Source organism: Actinia tenebrosa, unplaced genomic scaffold, assembly GCF_029948245.1.
Source record: "Actinia tenebrosa isolate PJP-AT-01 unplaced genomic scaffold, QUT_ActTen_1.0 PGA_scaffold2__45_contigs__length_23673736, whole genome shotgun sequence".
Lineage (NCBI taxonomy): Eukaryota > Metazoa > Cnidaria > Anthozoa > Actiniaria > Actiniidae > Actinia > Actinia tenebrosa.
In genome coordinates, this window is record NW_028292579.1 from 13,226,157 (window position 1) to 13,239,458 (window position 13,302).

General features: G+C 34.0%; 1 protein-coding gene across 1 annotated transcript; it reads left to right on the top strand.

Moving 5' to 3' along the window:
* Positions 1-4: 4 nt before the first annotated feature.
* Positions 5-12,979, top strand: LOC116304269 (glycogen synthase kinase-3 beta). Its single transcript, XM_031713977.2, has 9 exons — positions 5-411; positions 548-741; positions 838-921; positions 6,414-6,524; positions 8,166-8,296; positions 8,642-8,748; positions 9,015-9,208; positions 10,202-10,388; positions 11,192-12,979. The coding sequence occupies exons 1-9, from the start codon at positions 327-329 to the stop codon at positions 11,347-11,349; spliced, it is 1,251 nt and encodes a 416-aa protein (XP_031569837.1). The 5' UTR covers positions 5-326; the 3' UTR covers positions 11,350-12,979.
* Positions 12,980-13,302: the final 323 nt, after the last annotated feature.

Genomic DNA, 13,302 nt, shown 5'->3' on the forward strand with positions numbered 1-13,302 from the left:
GCCTCTGGAGCGCCATTGTGATTTTCTAAGTGTCATTTCTCTTCGACAGCCAGTCTTCATTACGGTTTAACGATCTCCATTCTTCTGTCCCTTCGATCTTATCCAGAAAGCATTGAGGTGGAATCCTGAAAGATATTATTTTGAAATCTGGCCCTCAATGAGCCGTAAGTCGTGCAGTTTTGCTGCCAGCTTTGCGCGAAACTGATTCCGGTCTTGGTTGGGTGTAAGGTGGCTTGAAAGCAACTCTCCATTATGAATGTACGTTTTGCCGAGATGTAATATAAGGCGATCAGCACAACAGACCTGCTAGTTGCGTTCACCAAAGAATGAGTTCACATAGACCAAGGACAACATCCTTTGCCGAAACCCAAAAAAACCAATCGCTCAATTTCACCGGGATGAAAATTAGTCGTAAGTGAAGATAACGAAATCTGTAGTCGTCAGTGTTTTCACTGGCCTCTCTATTACATAAATTATTCTATCTTTTTCCCTCCTTGTCATATGACTCAAGGATTTTATTAGTCCTCTGTGTGTTTTTAACCAAAAGGGGATAAAGACGGAAGCAAGATTACGACTGTGGTTGCAACTACAGGATCGTTGCCTGATCGTACTCAAGAGATCAGTTATACGGACACAAAAGTTATCGGCAATGGTTCATTTGGAGTGGTATACCAAGCCAGGACGTGTGATACCTCCGAGCTAGTTGCTATAAAAAAAGTTCTACAGGACAAACGGTTCAAGGTAAAGGCTCATTTAGCTGTCTAACAAGTCCTAGCGCGTCCTGGCCCCCTAAAACATCATGTTGTTAATTTGTCCTACTGGTCCTTCTTGTCGTAGAATCGCGAGCTTCAAATCATGCGAAAGCTAGATCATTGTAACATTGTACGGCTAAGATGGTTTTTCTACTCAAGTGGAGACAAGGTAAGTCACTTCATCTAAATAGTTGTTGCTTTTGGTCCGTTTGCAGTTGGTTCTTGGCGAAGACGCCCGCTGTCGACGCGACCTGTTCGGGTTTATGTGCACTGTTAATGTCCTTGTTGTCTTGTATCTTTCTGTAATAAGCGCAACTTTGCTCTTTCAAGAAACGAGAATCTAAAGATTTGTACGTGGGTGGACTAACAGTGATTTACGTAATACAATCAATGTGTTTTACATAGACTTTTGGATCTCTCAGTAATCCAAATAGATGTCGAAGAAGGCTTTTTCTAATTTCAAATTTAGCATGGAAATTTTTTTCGGTTTTTGGGCTTCCTTCGCTGTTAAATTCGTTAGAGATTATTGGCTCCTTGAACCTTTTTATATCACCAAGGAGTGAGCTATATCCTTCCTTTAACGAGTCAAAGAAATATTTGGTCGTTGATTTTTAATAAAGGTCTTAATTTTGCTAAAATTCTTAGGAAAGGAACGTATGTTTTGATGAATATTGTTTACACTTAGGAAAATCTAATGACTACCATGTATGCGTCCAAAGCAAAACCACTCGAAGGAAAATTTTGATCGCATTTAAATCTCCCCATCGCCTTATTTCCTGAGTCTATATAAGGCCAAATTGAATTTCAAAATCAACCTTTTTACATTCAATCGACTGAATACTATATAACCTTAAATTCTGCAGGAAAAACGTTTTTGAAACGTTACCAGTAGAAAAACCTTTTATCTAAAAAAATATGTATATGATGTTCTTCCTCTCCGATTCACAGAAGATTGTCTAAAACACAAGGCCCATAGATTTGTCTTACGAGGCTTGGCTTCTATGAAATGGCTTCTTGTAGCTATAAATATCGTTCAAAATATGTCCAAACACACTAAGAAATGCCTTGTCGAATGAAGAAACAAAACCAACCAGTTAACAATAGATTGGTTTTTCAAAATTCGTGTTTCATTAACATAATGTATGTAAAACACTGCTATAGATGGTTGTGAAAGGTATATTTGTTATAATCTTAGGGCCATCAAAGATTTAAAAATGCAATATTTTAATATATTATTTTAATATATATGATTTAATCTATAACCTTTCTTTTTTTTACTTTCAATTTTGTTGACCAATCCATTCTTCCAGGTTTGGAAGTACTTCAATTAAATGTTGTGTTTTATTTGATTTAAATGCTAAACGTTATACTTAACCACACTTCTCCTTTTCTCTGTTAAACAGACTCCTGTCTTGGTTTGTTTGCCAAAACAAATGCTTGATACTAAGGGTTGAAATTGCTACTTTCTTCCTTGAATCATTGCACCATTTTATAACTATTGTTCAGAAGCTACCTTGCTTGAAGTTCTTGAACAGGTTGTGCTTTAATATTTCCTAACACTTTCATTACAGATATTTCATGCCATCTTAAGACAACATACTACCAAAGTTTAACAATATTCATTTCAATGCAATATGTCATGATTGCTACAGATGTGAGGCTTACTCTGTTGTGTGCTAGCCTTCTAGCCTTTTATTAAACTTTTTATATTTTTGTCAAAATTTAACTTGACGCAGAAGTCTTGTGAGCTTTAATCTAAGGTCAAGCTTTACTCGAGAAGGAATTCTGAATTTTGCTTTGAGTTTCTAAATAAAGCAAACAGATTCTAAAATAGAAAACAGATTTATTATTAACCTTTAACTTAAACATGCATTTAACATATGACACTTATCTGGAAATAACTGCAATTATATTTTTCCATTGTTGCAAAATATGTCTTATACTAGCACTTTATTTTAGTGGCAAAATTTTTTTGTCAGTCCAGAGTTTTGGTAAAGGAAAGTTGCTAAGATGTCCAAATATATATATGTTATTTACCGGCCAGGAGGTCCAGATAGGACCGACTATAGGACAGTAAATAACTCATTTATTTTTTTCCCATATTTTTTTTACTTGTTTTGGTAATCGTTTTGTGTTGTCGTTTAGCAGCAAAGGATACCGGACCATGTGCGCGGGCAGATATACTTACAAAATACCGCTCGCTCAAACAGCCAATCAGAACGCACGATTTTTTAGGATACCGGACCGGAAAAAAATAAATAGAGGTTATTACACAATTAGTTGTGTCTTACATGAGCCAGATAATCTTACAAATGAAAATGGCCATATTTTTTCAAGTCCCATAGAGGGGAGAAAAAAATGCAACTTCACGAAAAAATTGTTTATTACAGGACACGAAAGAACTGAGAAAAAGTGCATGAAAAACAAACGTTTTTATTGTAAACAAACAAACTTGAAAGTCAGGAACTCAACCCACTGACGTGAGCCACACAAAGGAAAAGTAGAAAATTTAATGGCGATGACATCAGCCAAAAACATTCAAAACTGGTTCACAGACCCTGTATTATTGCTATGTGATTGCACTCGAAAATTGGTCGTAATACACTGGAAATTGAGTGAGTCGTATAAAGCCTGGTCCTCAATATGATATAACCACAGGCATAGGATCAAAACCTTCCATTCCTCTTATGCTTGTCTTCATACTTATGTCGCTGAATTTACCAGTGAGGACATACACTCTTATGCTTTTAATGCTTATGCTACCAATGAAGACCAGGCTTAATAATAGGTGTTAAGCTTTATTTGAGTTTTTTTGATACCATTTGCACTCTAATAATGACACTGTCATCAAAGCTAATATAATTAAAAATTTACTTTTAAGTCGTAGCTTTTGATGCTATATGTATGTAATATACTTTCCTTTCCACACCAGACCTTTTGACTTGTTAAATGTTGTTTAGTTTAACCAGTAGCCGTTCGCACCTAGCGCCAGCTAACTAAGCAAGTTTCAAAGTTCTCAAAGCTATCTTTAAAATTGAAAAGAAAAATGAGGTGTCCTATTTATTGAACAGCTTCAAAAACTCGGGAATAATTCACAAACCTTTGGTCGAATTAAAATACATGTCGCAACATGGACTTTTATATTTCGATGGAAGTTTGAACATTGCTGTTACTGTCATGCACAGTGAGGTATGTACATCAGTGTTCAGACAGGGGTGCTAGTCAAAATTATGACTGTATCAACTTTTATCAAATTTACAAAACAGCATAATTAATAATTAAAATTCATGGGCAAAGACCTTCAGCATTGAACATGTGAATACCTATTCAAAAATATCACGTCAGTGTATGTACAAGCAAAAAATAGAAATTCAACATGTATATGAAGCACACAGCTGACTTAAAATAAAAAGAACCAGTTACCTTTAATTAGTCTTAGTTGATTTAATAAAAGAAGCCGAAAATGAAATATCGACAAGGTTCAGACACGAATTTCTAAGGCACTGGCTAAACGAGGAAACATGTTTCCAGGAACATATTTCCCTAAATGTTTCCAAAGGTGGCAAAACTGTCAGGAAACATCGGGAAACATGTTTTGCTCAAAAAAAAAAAGTTTGCTCAATATCGGTGAGCGCATACGCACTTTCAAGATAGAGCTAGCATTGCTAAGTAACGAACTTTTAGAATGTTGACTTTCGTGGCTAAACGAGGAAACATTGGGAAACATTGTTCTCATGCGTCTTGGAAGCATGAAATGTTTCTGCCACACAGCAGAAACTTTTTTGCCTCTTGGAAGCAAAATTTGTTGCACGCAGCAATGCATGTTTCGCATGTGGCTAAACTTGGAATCATTGAAGAACTAGCGCGCGGGAAACATATTTCTGGAAACTTGTTTCCTCGTTTAGCCAGGGCCTAAATGCAAATTGTATGAAGTGTTTGAATGGTTTCTTTCAAGTGTATGCTTTTCCACGTGTCTTGTTTTGAGTTTTCTTCATTTATAAATGCCAACTATGTGAACTTTCTTCGGAAAAACGAGTCACCTCTATCGATTTTAAGATAACAGTGTTTGAAATTTAGCTGGACGTTTACTTAAAACAAAAAAGTTGTGAAATTATTGGGGGTTTCCATGCCCCCCTGGCCCCTACCCCCGCTACGAGCCCGAGGCTTCTTCTTCATCTACACTTGGATGCACCTATATCTCAGATAAAGTTGTACTTGTTAGCTAATGAGTTTCTTCATATAAAGAATGCTAATAAGGATGAATTCTTTATAAAAAGATCTCATCCTTATTAGCATTCTTTATTGAAGAGATAGAAAATGAGGGTGCGTGCTATGTTGAGTTATACAGGCACCAAGAAATTGCATGAGTCCGAGAGAAGTGCTAGGAGAAGCACGAGCCGTAGGCAAGCGCTTCTTGGCACTTCTCGAGGGCTCACTCAATTTCCCAAGTGCTTGTATTACTGATCATAGCACGAGCAGGGGGAGTTTTCTATCTTTCATAAAATAACTAAGATATAACTAACGATTCACTCAAAAGAAATAATAAAACATTGCTTGTGTTGTTGATGTCATTTCCTCACGATCTATGTTGAGTTATACAAAACGGTAATTGACCAATCAGAGCGCGTGTTATATCTTAGTTATTTTATAAATAACAATACTAATGAAGAAGACTTTATTGGGTAGAAAGGTCCTGGCACTTGACATGCATGGCCACTCCATCAAGTGCTTGTTAATTATTCATGAGTTTTTGAATTTTGAATATAACCATCTGGACAAGTTTTTGAAAGAAAAATAGTGAAACCAAGCTTTGCACACACAAAAATCATAACTCAAAAGTTATGAAAGCTACATAGTAATCTTCTCAGGACATCTACTTTGAACTCTTTTTTTTTTTTTTTGATATTTGAATAAAGTTTTGAAAATAAGCTCAAAATTCAGCATTTTGTTTGTTTAATGAACTGAAAATTGTGCTTAAACAATGACTGCAAAAATGGTATTATATATTAAACGGTGATGTTTATTTTGATCTACTATGTAATGCATCATGTTACAAGATGAAATTTTTCATGAAACTTCATGCTGAGCTGAAATCTCTGAAATCATACCAGTTTCTCTCTGTTCCCCTTCATCCCCTTCTGGGTAGGACTTCTTTATTTTTTAAATTGCAGAACAATTTTACAAAAATCTACTAGATTTTTTCTGACAAATAGATTCACAGGGAGCCTAAGAATAGCTTTGCTGCTCATTTAGTATTTCTTTTAGTATTTTATAGTATATTTTAGTATATACACCTACTTGCAAGAACGTTGTCATACGTTATAGAACATTAGTGATTTAGTGGGATAGGAATTATATTAAAAAACAAAAGAAGATCACTGAAGCTGAAGTATTCCTTTCTCACTAAATTACTAATGTTCAAATATCGTATGACAACGTTCTTGCAAGTGGGTGTATACATTTATAGCCAATTTGCAAAATGTATGTGAAAATTCATCTTTACCTTTTCTTTACAAGAAGAATAGAAAATAATATTGTTAATTAAGGTGGAATACAATACCTTCCAATGAAATGCCCTGAAGCATTGGGTCTAAGATAAATAAATCAATGTTATACATATTGTCAAAGTTAATCCTCAATAAGTTTTCTTTTATTCTGTAGAAAGAAGAAATATACCTCAACCTGGTATTGGACTTCATACCAGAAACTGTATACAGAGTGGCTCGTCACTATAGTAAAGCAAAACAGACAATACCCATGTTGTATATAAAGGTAAGGCATGCATGCAAGGAAATGTATCTGAATTAATGATATTAGAATTTATTTTTGTGATTTTTGTTTAACTTGTTTTTAGCATCAAGTTTTATTCATTCAATTATAAAGAAAATGTTTTCCTTAATAGCATCGATCCAGGTCTTTTCGAACCACCTATCACTATCAATCTACCTATATACACTTTTGATCCACTTAAGATGGGTTTTATGTTTATCATGAACTGCTTTTTCTAATGTATATGTATAAAATGTGTTGTGTTATGTATCGCTCCTTTAATTCATGAACAATCTGTCTTGTCTTTTCTCATATTCATGAAGGGAGAAAACATTTTTTTGGCTAAAGACTTTACATTGGAAGTGACTATGGGGGCTAGCTTAACTTTGTAAGTGATAACACATATCACACATGATCACACACGATACTTGGTTCCCTCAGTTGGTTTACTTGCTGAATTGGTTCACTTCTTCTGTGATATTTCTGTAATATTACCGAAAGAAAACACTAAACATCTATAAAATATTTCATAACTGTATTGGATCGAATGTGTATGTATGTGGATCGAAAGTGTATATAGATGGTTTGAAAAAGCCTGGATTGAAAAGGCTTTGGATTGAAAAGACCGGTATTCAAAAAAAACGCAGAGCCTGCAACTCTCTTACAATTACAGGGATAACACCTTATGGGAAAAGGTGTGGTTAGACGACTTAAAGGAAATCATTCTTTTCTGTGAAACATTCTATAATCTTTTGCTAGCATTGCAAACTTCTTTGGCTTTACTAGGCCTCTGTGCATGATACGGGCAACCCAGTGAACACCCATAGGGTGTCTTGTTAAGGGATGTTTATAGTCATGTGACCTGATTAATGTTGTATCTCCACAAGATCACATTAACAATTCTTTAATGAAATATGCATAATTAGGTCACTTGACACAGCTATTGCTCTATGATAATTGTTTTATTTTTTCTTTGCCAAACTCTATCTATGAAGGAAGTTTCAAGTTATCCTGTTACATAATTAACAAAAAAGCTTAAATAATATCAGTACAGGATCTGGCATCCTGTGACATTTTTCCCACATTTAACATATTCAAAGGCAATTGATTTTTTAACTAGTGTTTTCCTATTTTTCCCAAAAATCAGAAAATCCAATACTGGACATTAAGCTTGGCAATTTCCACATCATGGCCAATGCCAATATCCTGTTCCTGGATTCCACTCTATATTTTATCCATTTTCCATTTCCTGGCTCCCACAAATACCCTTCCAAACCCTGTCAGTAATTGGGTTCAGACCAAGCCTTAACATGCTAAATAAAGTTGACTGATTGCTAACTGATAAATAAATAATAATTATAGCCTCAGTGCCTCTTCCCACGCTTTGTTTACATATATGTGCTTCACACATTTTCATCATTATTCTGATGAAAGCTATCTCTAGTCATAGCCAAAACGTCACACATACATAATCATACATTTAAAAAACACTAAAACCTCAAAGATACTATTGATAATTAAAAGTTTCCTAAAATCAGAATAGCAAATTTTGTAGGAGTTAGTTTATTGAATATGTTATTAAATTATTAAAAAGTGCTTCAGATTTTTAAAAGTTAAAAAAAATTTTTTTTTTTCCTATACCAGCTGTACATGTATCAATTATTTCGTTCTTTGGCCTATATCCATTGTCTTGGTATTTGTCATCGGGATATCAAACCTCAAAACCTTCTTCTGGATCCAGAGACAGCTGTACTTAAACTATGTGACTTTGGAAGGTATGTTGGATGTACATAATAAAAAAATGCAGTCCAATATCCCATAAATAGGGCATTCTGGTTGGCTGTTCGAGACTGCACTATTTTCTAGCTTTGACCACAGTCCAGTGTCATAAGATAAGGCTTACGTTATCCAAGCCATGCATGGATTCTTAAACAACAAACAAAAATTGCAAAACAAGTGGAAAAGTAAATGGGGGAAAAAGTTGGTCCAAATAGGGAAGTCTGTGTCCTAGGCCTTAAAAAGTGGATATTGGCCCTCTTTATTAGGCTTTGAGACCCCCCAAAATACTTCAGAACCCAATATTAGAACCATCTAATGAAATCTTCTTTCCTTAACTTTAGTGCCAAAGTTCTTGTCAAAGGAGAGCCCAATGTTTCTTACATTTGTTCAAGATACTACAGAGCTCCGGAATTAATATTTGGGGCAACAGACTACACTCCAGACATTGGTAAGACTAAGATAGTTGTGGTAGTCCAGTTTTAAAATATCTTTCTTTTTTGGACTTCAAAACAGACATTTTGGATGATTTTGGTTTTATAGCATAAACGTTTTACCCATAATGGCTTACTGTACATCAGTAGCTCTATTATTGTCTTCTGAAACTTAGGAACTTATTTTCACCATGCCTGCCTTTACACTTCACCTTTAGATTTCTTAAAAACTAGTAGTGTTGCACTGAGTGTCATAATTTTTTGACTGTTTGTTTTCTTGTAGATGTATGGTCTGCAGGATGTGTTTTAGCAGAGCTCCTACTTGGTCAACCCATCTTTCCTGGTGACAGTGGTGTTGACCAACTGGTAGAGATCATCAAGGTGCTAGGAACACCAACCAGAGAACAAATCAAAGAAATGAATCCACATTACACTGAATTCAAATTTCCTCAAATCAAGCCCCACCCTTGGAATAAGGTTGGTTATTTCCTTTAAAATAGTTAGGATTTTTTAAAAATCACAGTGCTGCTTGCTTTTCTGCATTCAGATAAAAAGGCTCATAAGTGCTTCATTTTTGCTTCTTCAAACATGAGATCATGCCAGAAATGTGAAAGACAATACTGTTCATGTTGCAGTAGATTTTTGTTGCATTTAGTTAATTTTCAATATTTTTTTAATGTGTTTGTGCAATATCTTGTGTTTCACTTAAGGAGGCTGGAAAGTGTTTTGTGCCTTCACATACACTCCCAATTATGAACTAAAAAAAATTAATATGACAGCAAGTAAACCAGGAAAGCCAAAGACTATAAACCAAAGATCACAATGAACATGAAACAAATGACGTAAGACATTGCCATGACAACATCAGAACCCTTGGTATGCCATCAAAAATGTTCATTTAAAAAATCATAACTCAAGAACCAAATGGTGAATTTTTTTAAAAACCGGAATATTTAAACTTTGTATCATAATCTTCTTTTTGACAAAGAAAAAATTCTGTAAAAGGGAATTCGTAAAAATCAATAAAATTTGTTTGGAATAGTTCCCTTTACAGAATTTTTTAAAATTTTCCTTAAGTTTTTGAAAACATAAACTAAAGCCCTATGCAAAATTTGAATAAATTTCACTGCAGAATTTTTGAGTTTTTTCAGTTTGAACATTAAAATTTATGAGTACGAAAATTTTCCTTTTGCAAGTTCTACCTCATCGGACCTAGAGCGCGTGCCCGCTCAAGAAAAAACGTTTTGAGCCTACTTAAGCGCACAAATTTTTTTATTTTGAAAGGATATATTCGATGACAAAACAGAATCCTGCATCCTTTTTTTGCAATTTCACAATTAGTATATTATAATATGCAAGACAAAACCAAGAAAATATACATATAATTTATATACTATAAGTTAAGCAGCTGTGATTTTACTTGGCTTTACTAAGGTAAAATTCATTTTCTTTTTTTTTTCTTCCTTTCAGGTATTCAGACCCAAAACACCAACAGAGGCAATTAACCTTTGTAGTCGATTATTAGAGTACACACCATCAGGACGGCTAAAACCCATTGAATCATGTGTTCATTGCTTCTTTGATGAACTGAGGGATCCTGTAGCAAAACTACCTAATGGGAGAGAACTGCCTCCACTTTTTAATTTTACTTCTCCAGGTACTTTACTTTGAAATTATAAATTACAGTGTGACTACTATAACTGGGGCCAGCTAGAAAGCAAGGGCCAATCAATTGGTAGAATTAAAACAATACATTTCAACTTTGGGCAGTGGAGCCAATCAGAAAGCAACAGAAAGCAAAGCCTTATGACATATCATTTTATTCCCACAAGAAAATGATGATGGCTATCTAGTTTGTTTACTTGTAACAGGAGGGTCAAATTACCATTCTCCTTCAGTCTAGGTTTCTGATTAGCTGGACTAACCAAAGTTGGAATGCATTGTTTTCATTCTACATTTAAATTGGTTCTCTTACTGGTCTAGTGGTCCTGGTAACAGTAGTTGCACTGTGAATATACTGAAAAAAATCACTCTTATCATTAAGGCTGAGAAATAGTTATTTATAAAACTATTGCATTAAAAGGTGTTTTTCTGGTATAAGATTTGATTTTACAAATGCAAAAAATGTTATTTGCCATGATGATAGACCAACAAAATGTGAAAGTTAGATCAGGATGTATAATAATTAATCACATTTTGTTGTCACATAAGTTTTGGTCCAAACACAGATCTTTCTCAGTGACCCAAACCTTTTTCTCAAAACTATAGACAGTGAAAACTAAAAAATTCTTCAGACTTTTACAACAAAATGGAGAAAAGCGTTTTTTGGTTTACTACACTTTGTCATTTTGTTCCACCAATATCGTTGAGTGTCAAATTGCTTAAAGATGATTATAGTTTTGTTTACCATACTTTTAAAAGTGTCTACACCAATCAGTAACATGCCTTTTTTTCTTGCAGAATTGTCTTTGAAGCCTTCTCTAAATTCTATTTTAATACCTCAACATGCACAGCAGCGGAATGCAACAGGTTCTAGTAACCCAGGAACACCCAGTAGTAGTAGCACACCATCAGTGGTAGATGGTGCTGTGGCATCTGTTTCTGCTCAAGTTTCTTGATTCATACTGACTTAAAGCCAAGCATGTCTCAAGGCCTGTCGTAATATTTTCCATGCAGAAGTATAGTAACCAAACTAATAGAGTGCACACAATTAATCCCTGAAACACTAATTACTAAATAGTACAAAATAGTGCTAATTAAACAATAGAAAACAATGGAATTTGCATGAAATTGTGCTATTTATATTACTAAAGTTTCAAGGTTTATATTGTTTACACTCTAGTGCACATATTTGGAAGAGTAGGAAGTAGACTAAAATGTAAATATTGTCCTTAAAATTAATTAGTAGTGCGAAAATTTTGAGTGTTTTCAATTAAATAAACACAACTGTACAGTGTACTTTACCTTTCAAAGGTAGAAATTTTTAGTTTAGACAATTGCAAGTTTTATTAGTTGCTGTAAAAAGTAATGCACAAAGTTCACACTTGTACCAACTCGTAGTCTTTCATAATTTCTCTCCCTATCATTATTCGTAAAAGAAAAACCCAGTTTGTCAAGTATTTATGGCTTCTCTGCAAATTAATATTATGTACTTAATAGTTTCTTTTATAAGTAGAGATAGGGAGAAATATATTACTGAATTACTAGATATGGTTTGCAGGAAGACTGAGACTTTTACTTCACTTTTTCAAAATCATTTTACCAGTCTCTTAAATTAGGTTAGGAATAGTAGAAATGAATCCTAAAGTATTCCAATATTCTCTTTTGCTATACAAAACATACACTATAAAAATTCAAGGGTCTAAAAAAAGAAATAACAGTGTCATCAAGGAAATATGAATGATTGGCTTGCCACAATATTCCTATCCCCATGAGGCAAAGTATTTGTATTTAAACCTTGTAATATATTATAATTCTTTTTACTTTCCTTGTGGGCCAAAAACCTGAGGGAATTTAAATATTATGTGAAAATTCTTATTTCAGTATTTGTTTGGTGTTAAATGTAAAATGCTGTAAATTGAAAGCTTTTATCATAGTCAGTCTTTTATGTGTAGATCAATTTCATCATTGTTAATGTACAAGACTTTATGACTATATAAATGCACATACTGATTAATCATTAGCTGTTCTTGGGTCTTTTTAATCTTTTTCTTAACCAACTGTTGGTGTGACCTACCAGGTAGAGTGCATACCATATATACATGAAAAAATTAACTAAATAAGTGCAAAGTTTTGTAGGCCTACAGTTTACTGAACTTGCAAATCTTTTAAATATATCTTACATGTTTTTTTCCGTGGATATGAGATATGCACTCTATTGTGCTAGGATCTTTCAATAGAGGTTTTGCACCATCATGTGTCAGCACCCATAATACAGCTTTGACTGCCTGTGGTTAAATGGCAGAACAATAAAACCCCTTTGCTCTTGGGAATAGAATTCTTTCCCATGTAAAACTATTGTATTCCTGCCATCTAACATGGCTGTCATAAGTAGATGGTGCAAAGCCTTCCATCTGAGTATTTTAGCCATGTTGACAGCTCTTGGTTATGAAGACAAGCCTAAATATCCCCCACCTCCTGCATTAGTATGCCCACTTTTCTTAAAGTCCACCTAACCCCCGATACAATTCTATGCATTGATTCTACATAAAATGAATAGTTGAATGGTGAAATATTTTTTCATTTGAATGTTGTGTCTAAGTTATGAAGGTTTATACTTTAATTGTTACTGCTGACGTCACCCCAGGCTTTTGAGTGTATTTGTTTTAATTTCAAATATTAAGCACTAGCCATTATGAGACATCAAATTTACAATAAACATTGTAGAAACCTTAAAGTGTATATCAAGGAAAATGTTTTTCTTTCAAAATCACTTATATGTGAATAGTGTAGTAATATGGTTGCAGTATTTTTGTAAGTAAAATTTTCTTTTAGGAGATATAAACATTTGAAATATCAATATGCAAATGAGATGACATAAATTCAAGACTAATTTATTATACAAAAATGCT

Coding starts and splice junctions, on each gene's coding strand:
- LOC116304269 (XM_031713977.2), top strand. CDS start 327: ATGAGTTCACATAGACCAAGGACAACATCCTTTGCCGAAACCCAAAAA. Junction 6,525..8,165: donor TACCCATGTTGTATATAAAG/GTAAGGCATGCA, acceptor TTCCTATACCAG/CTGTACATGTATCAATTATT. Junction 10,389..11,191: donor TTTTAATTTTACTTCTCCAG/GTACTTTACTTT, acceptor TTTTTCTTGCAG/AATTGTCTTTGAAGCCTTCT.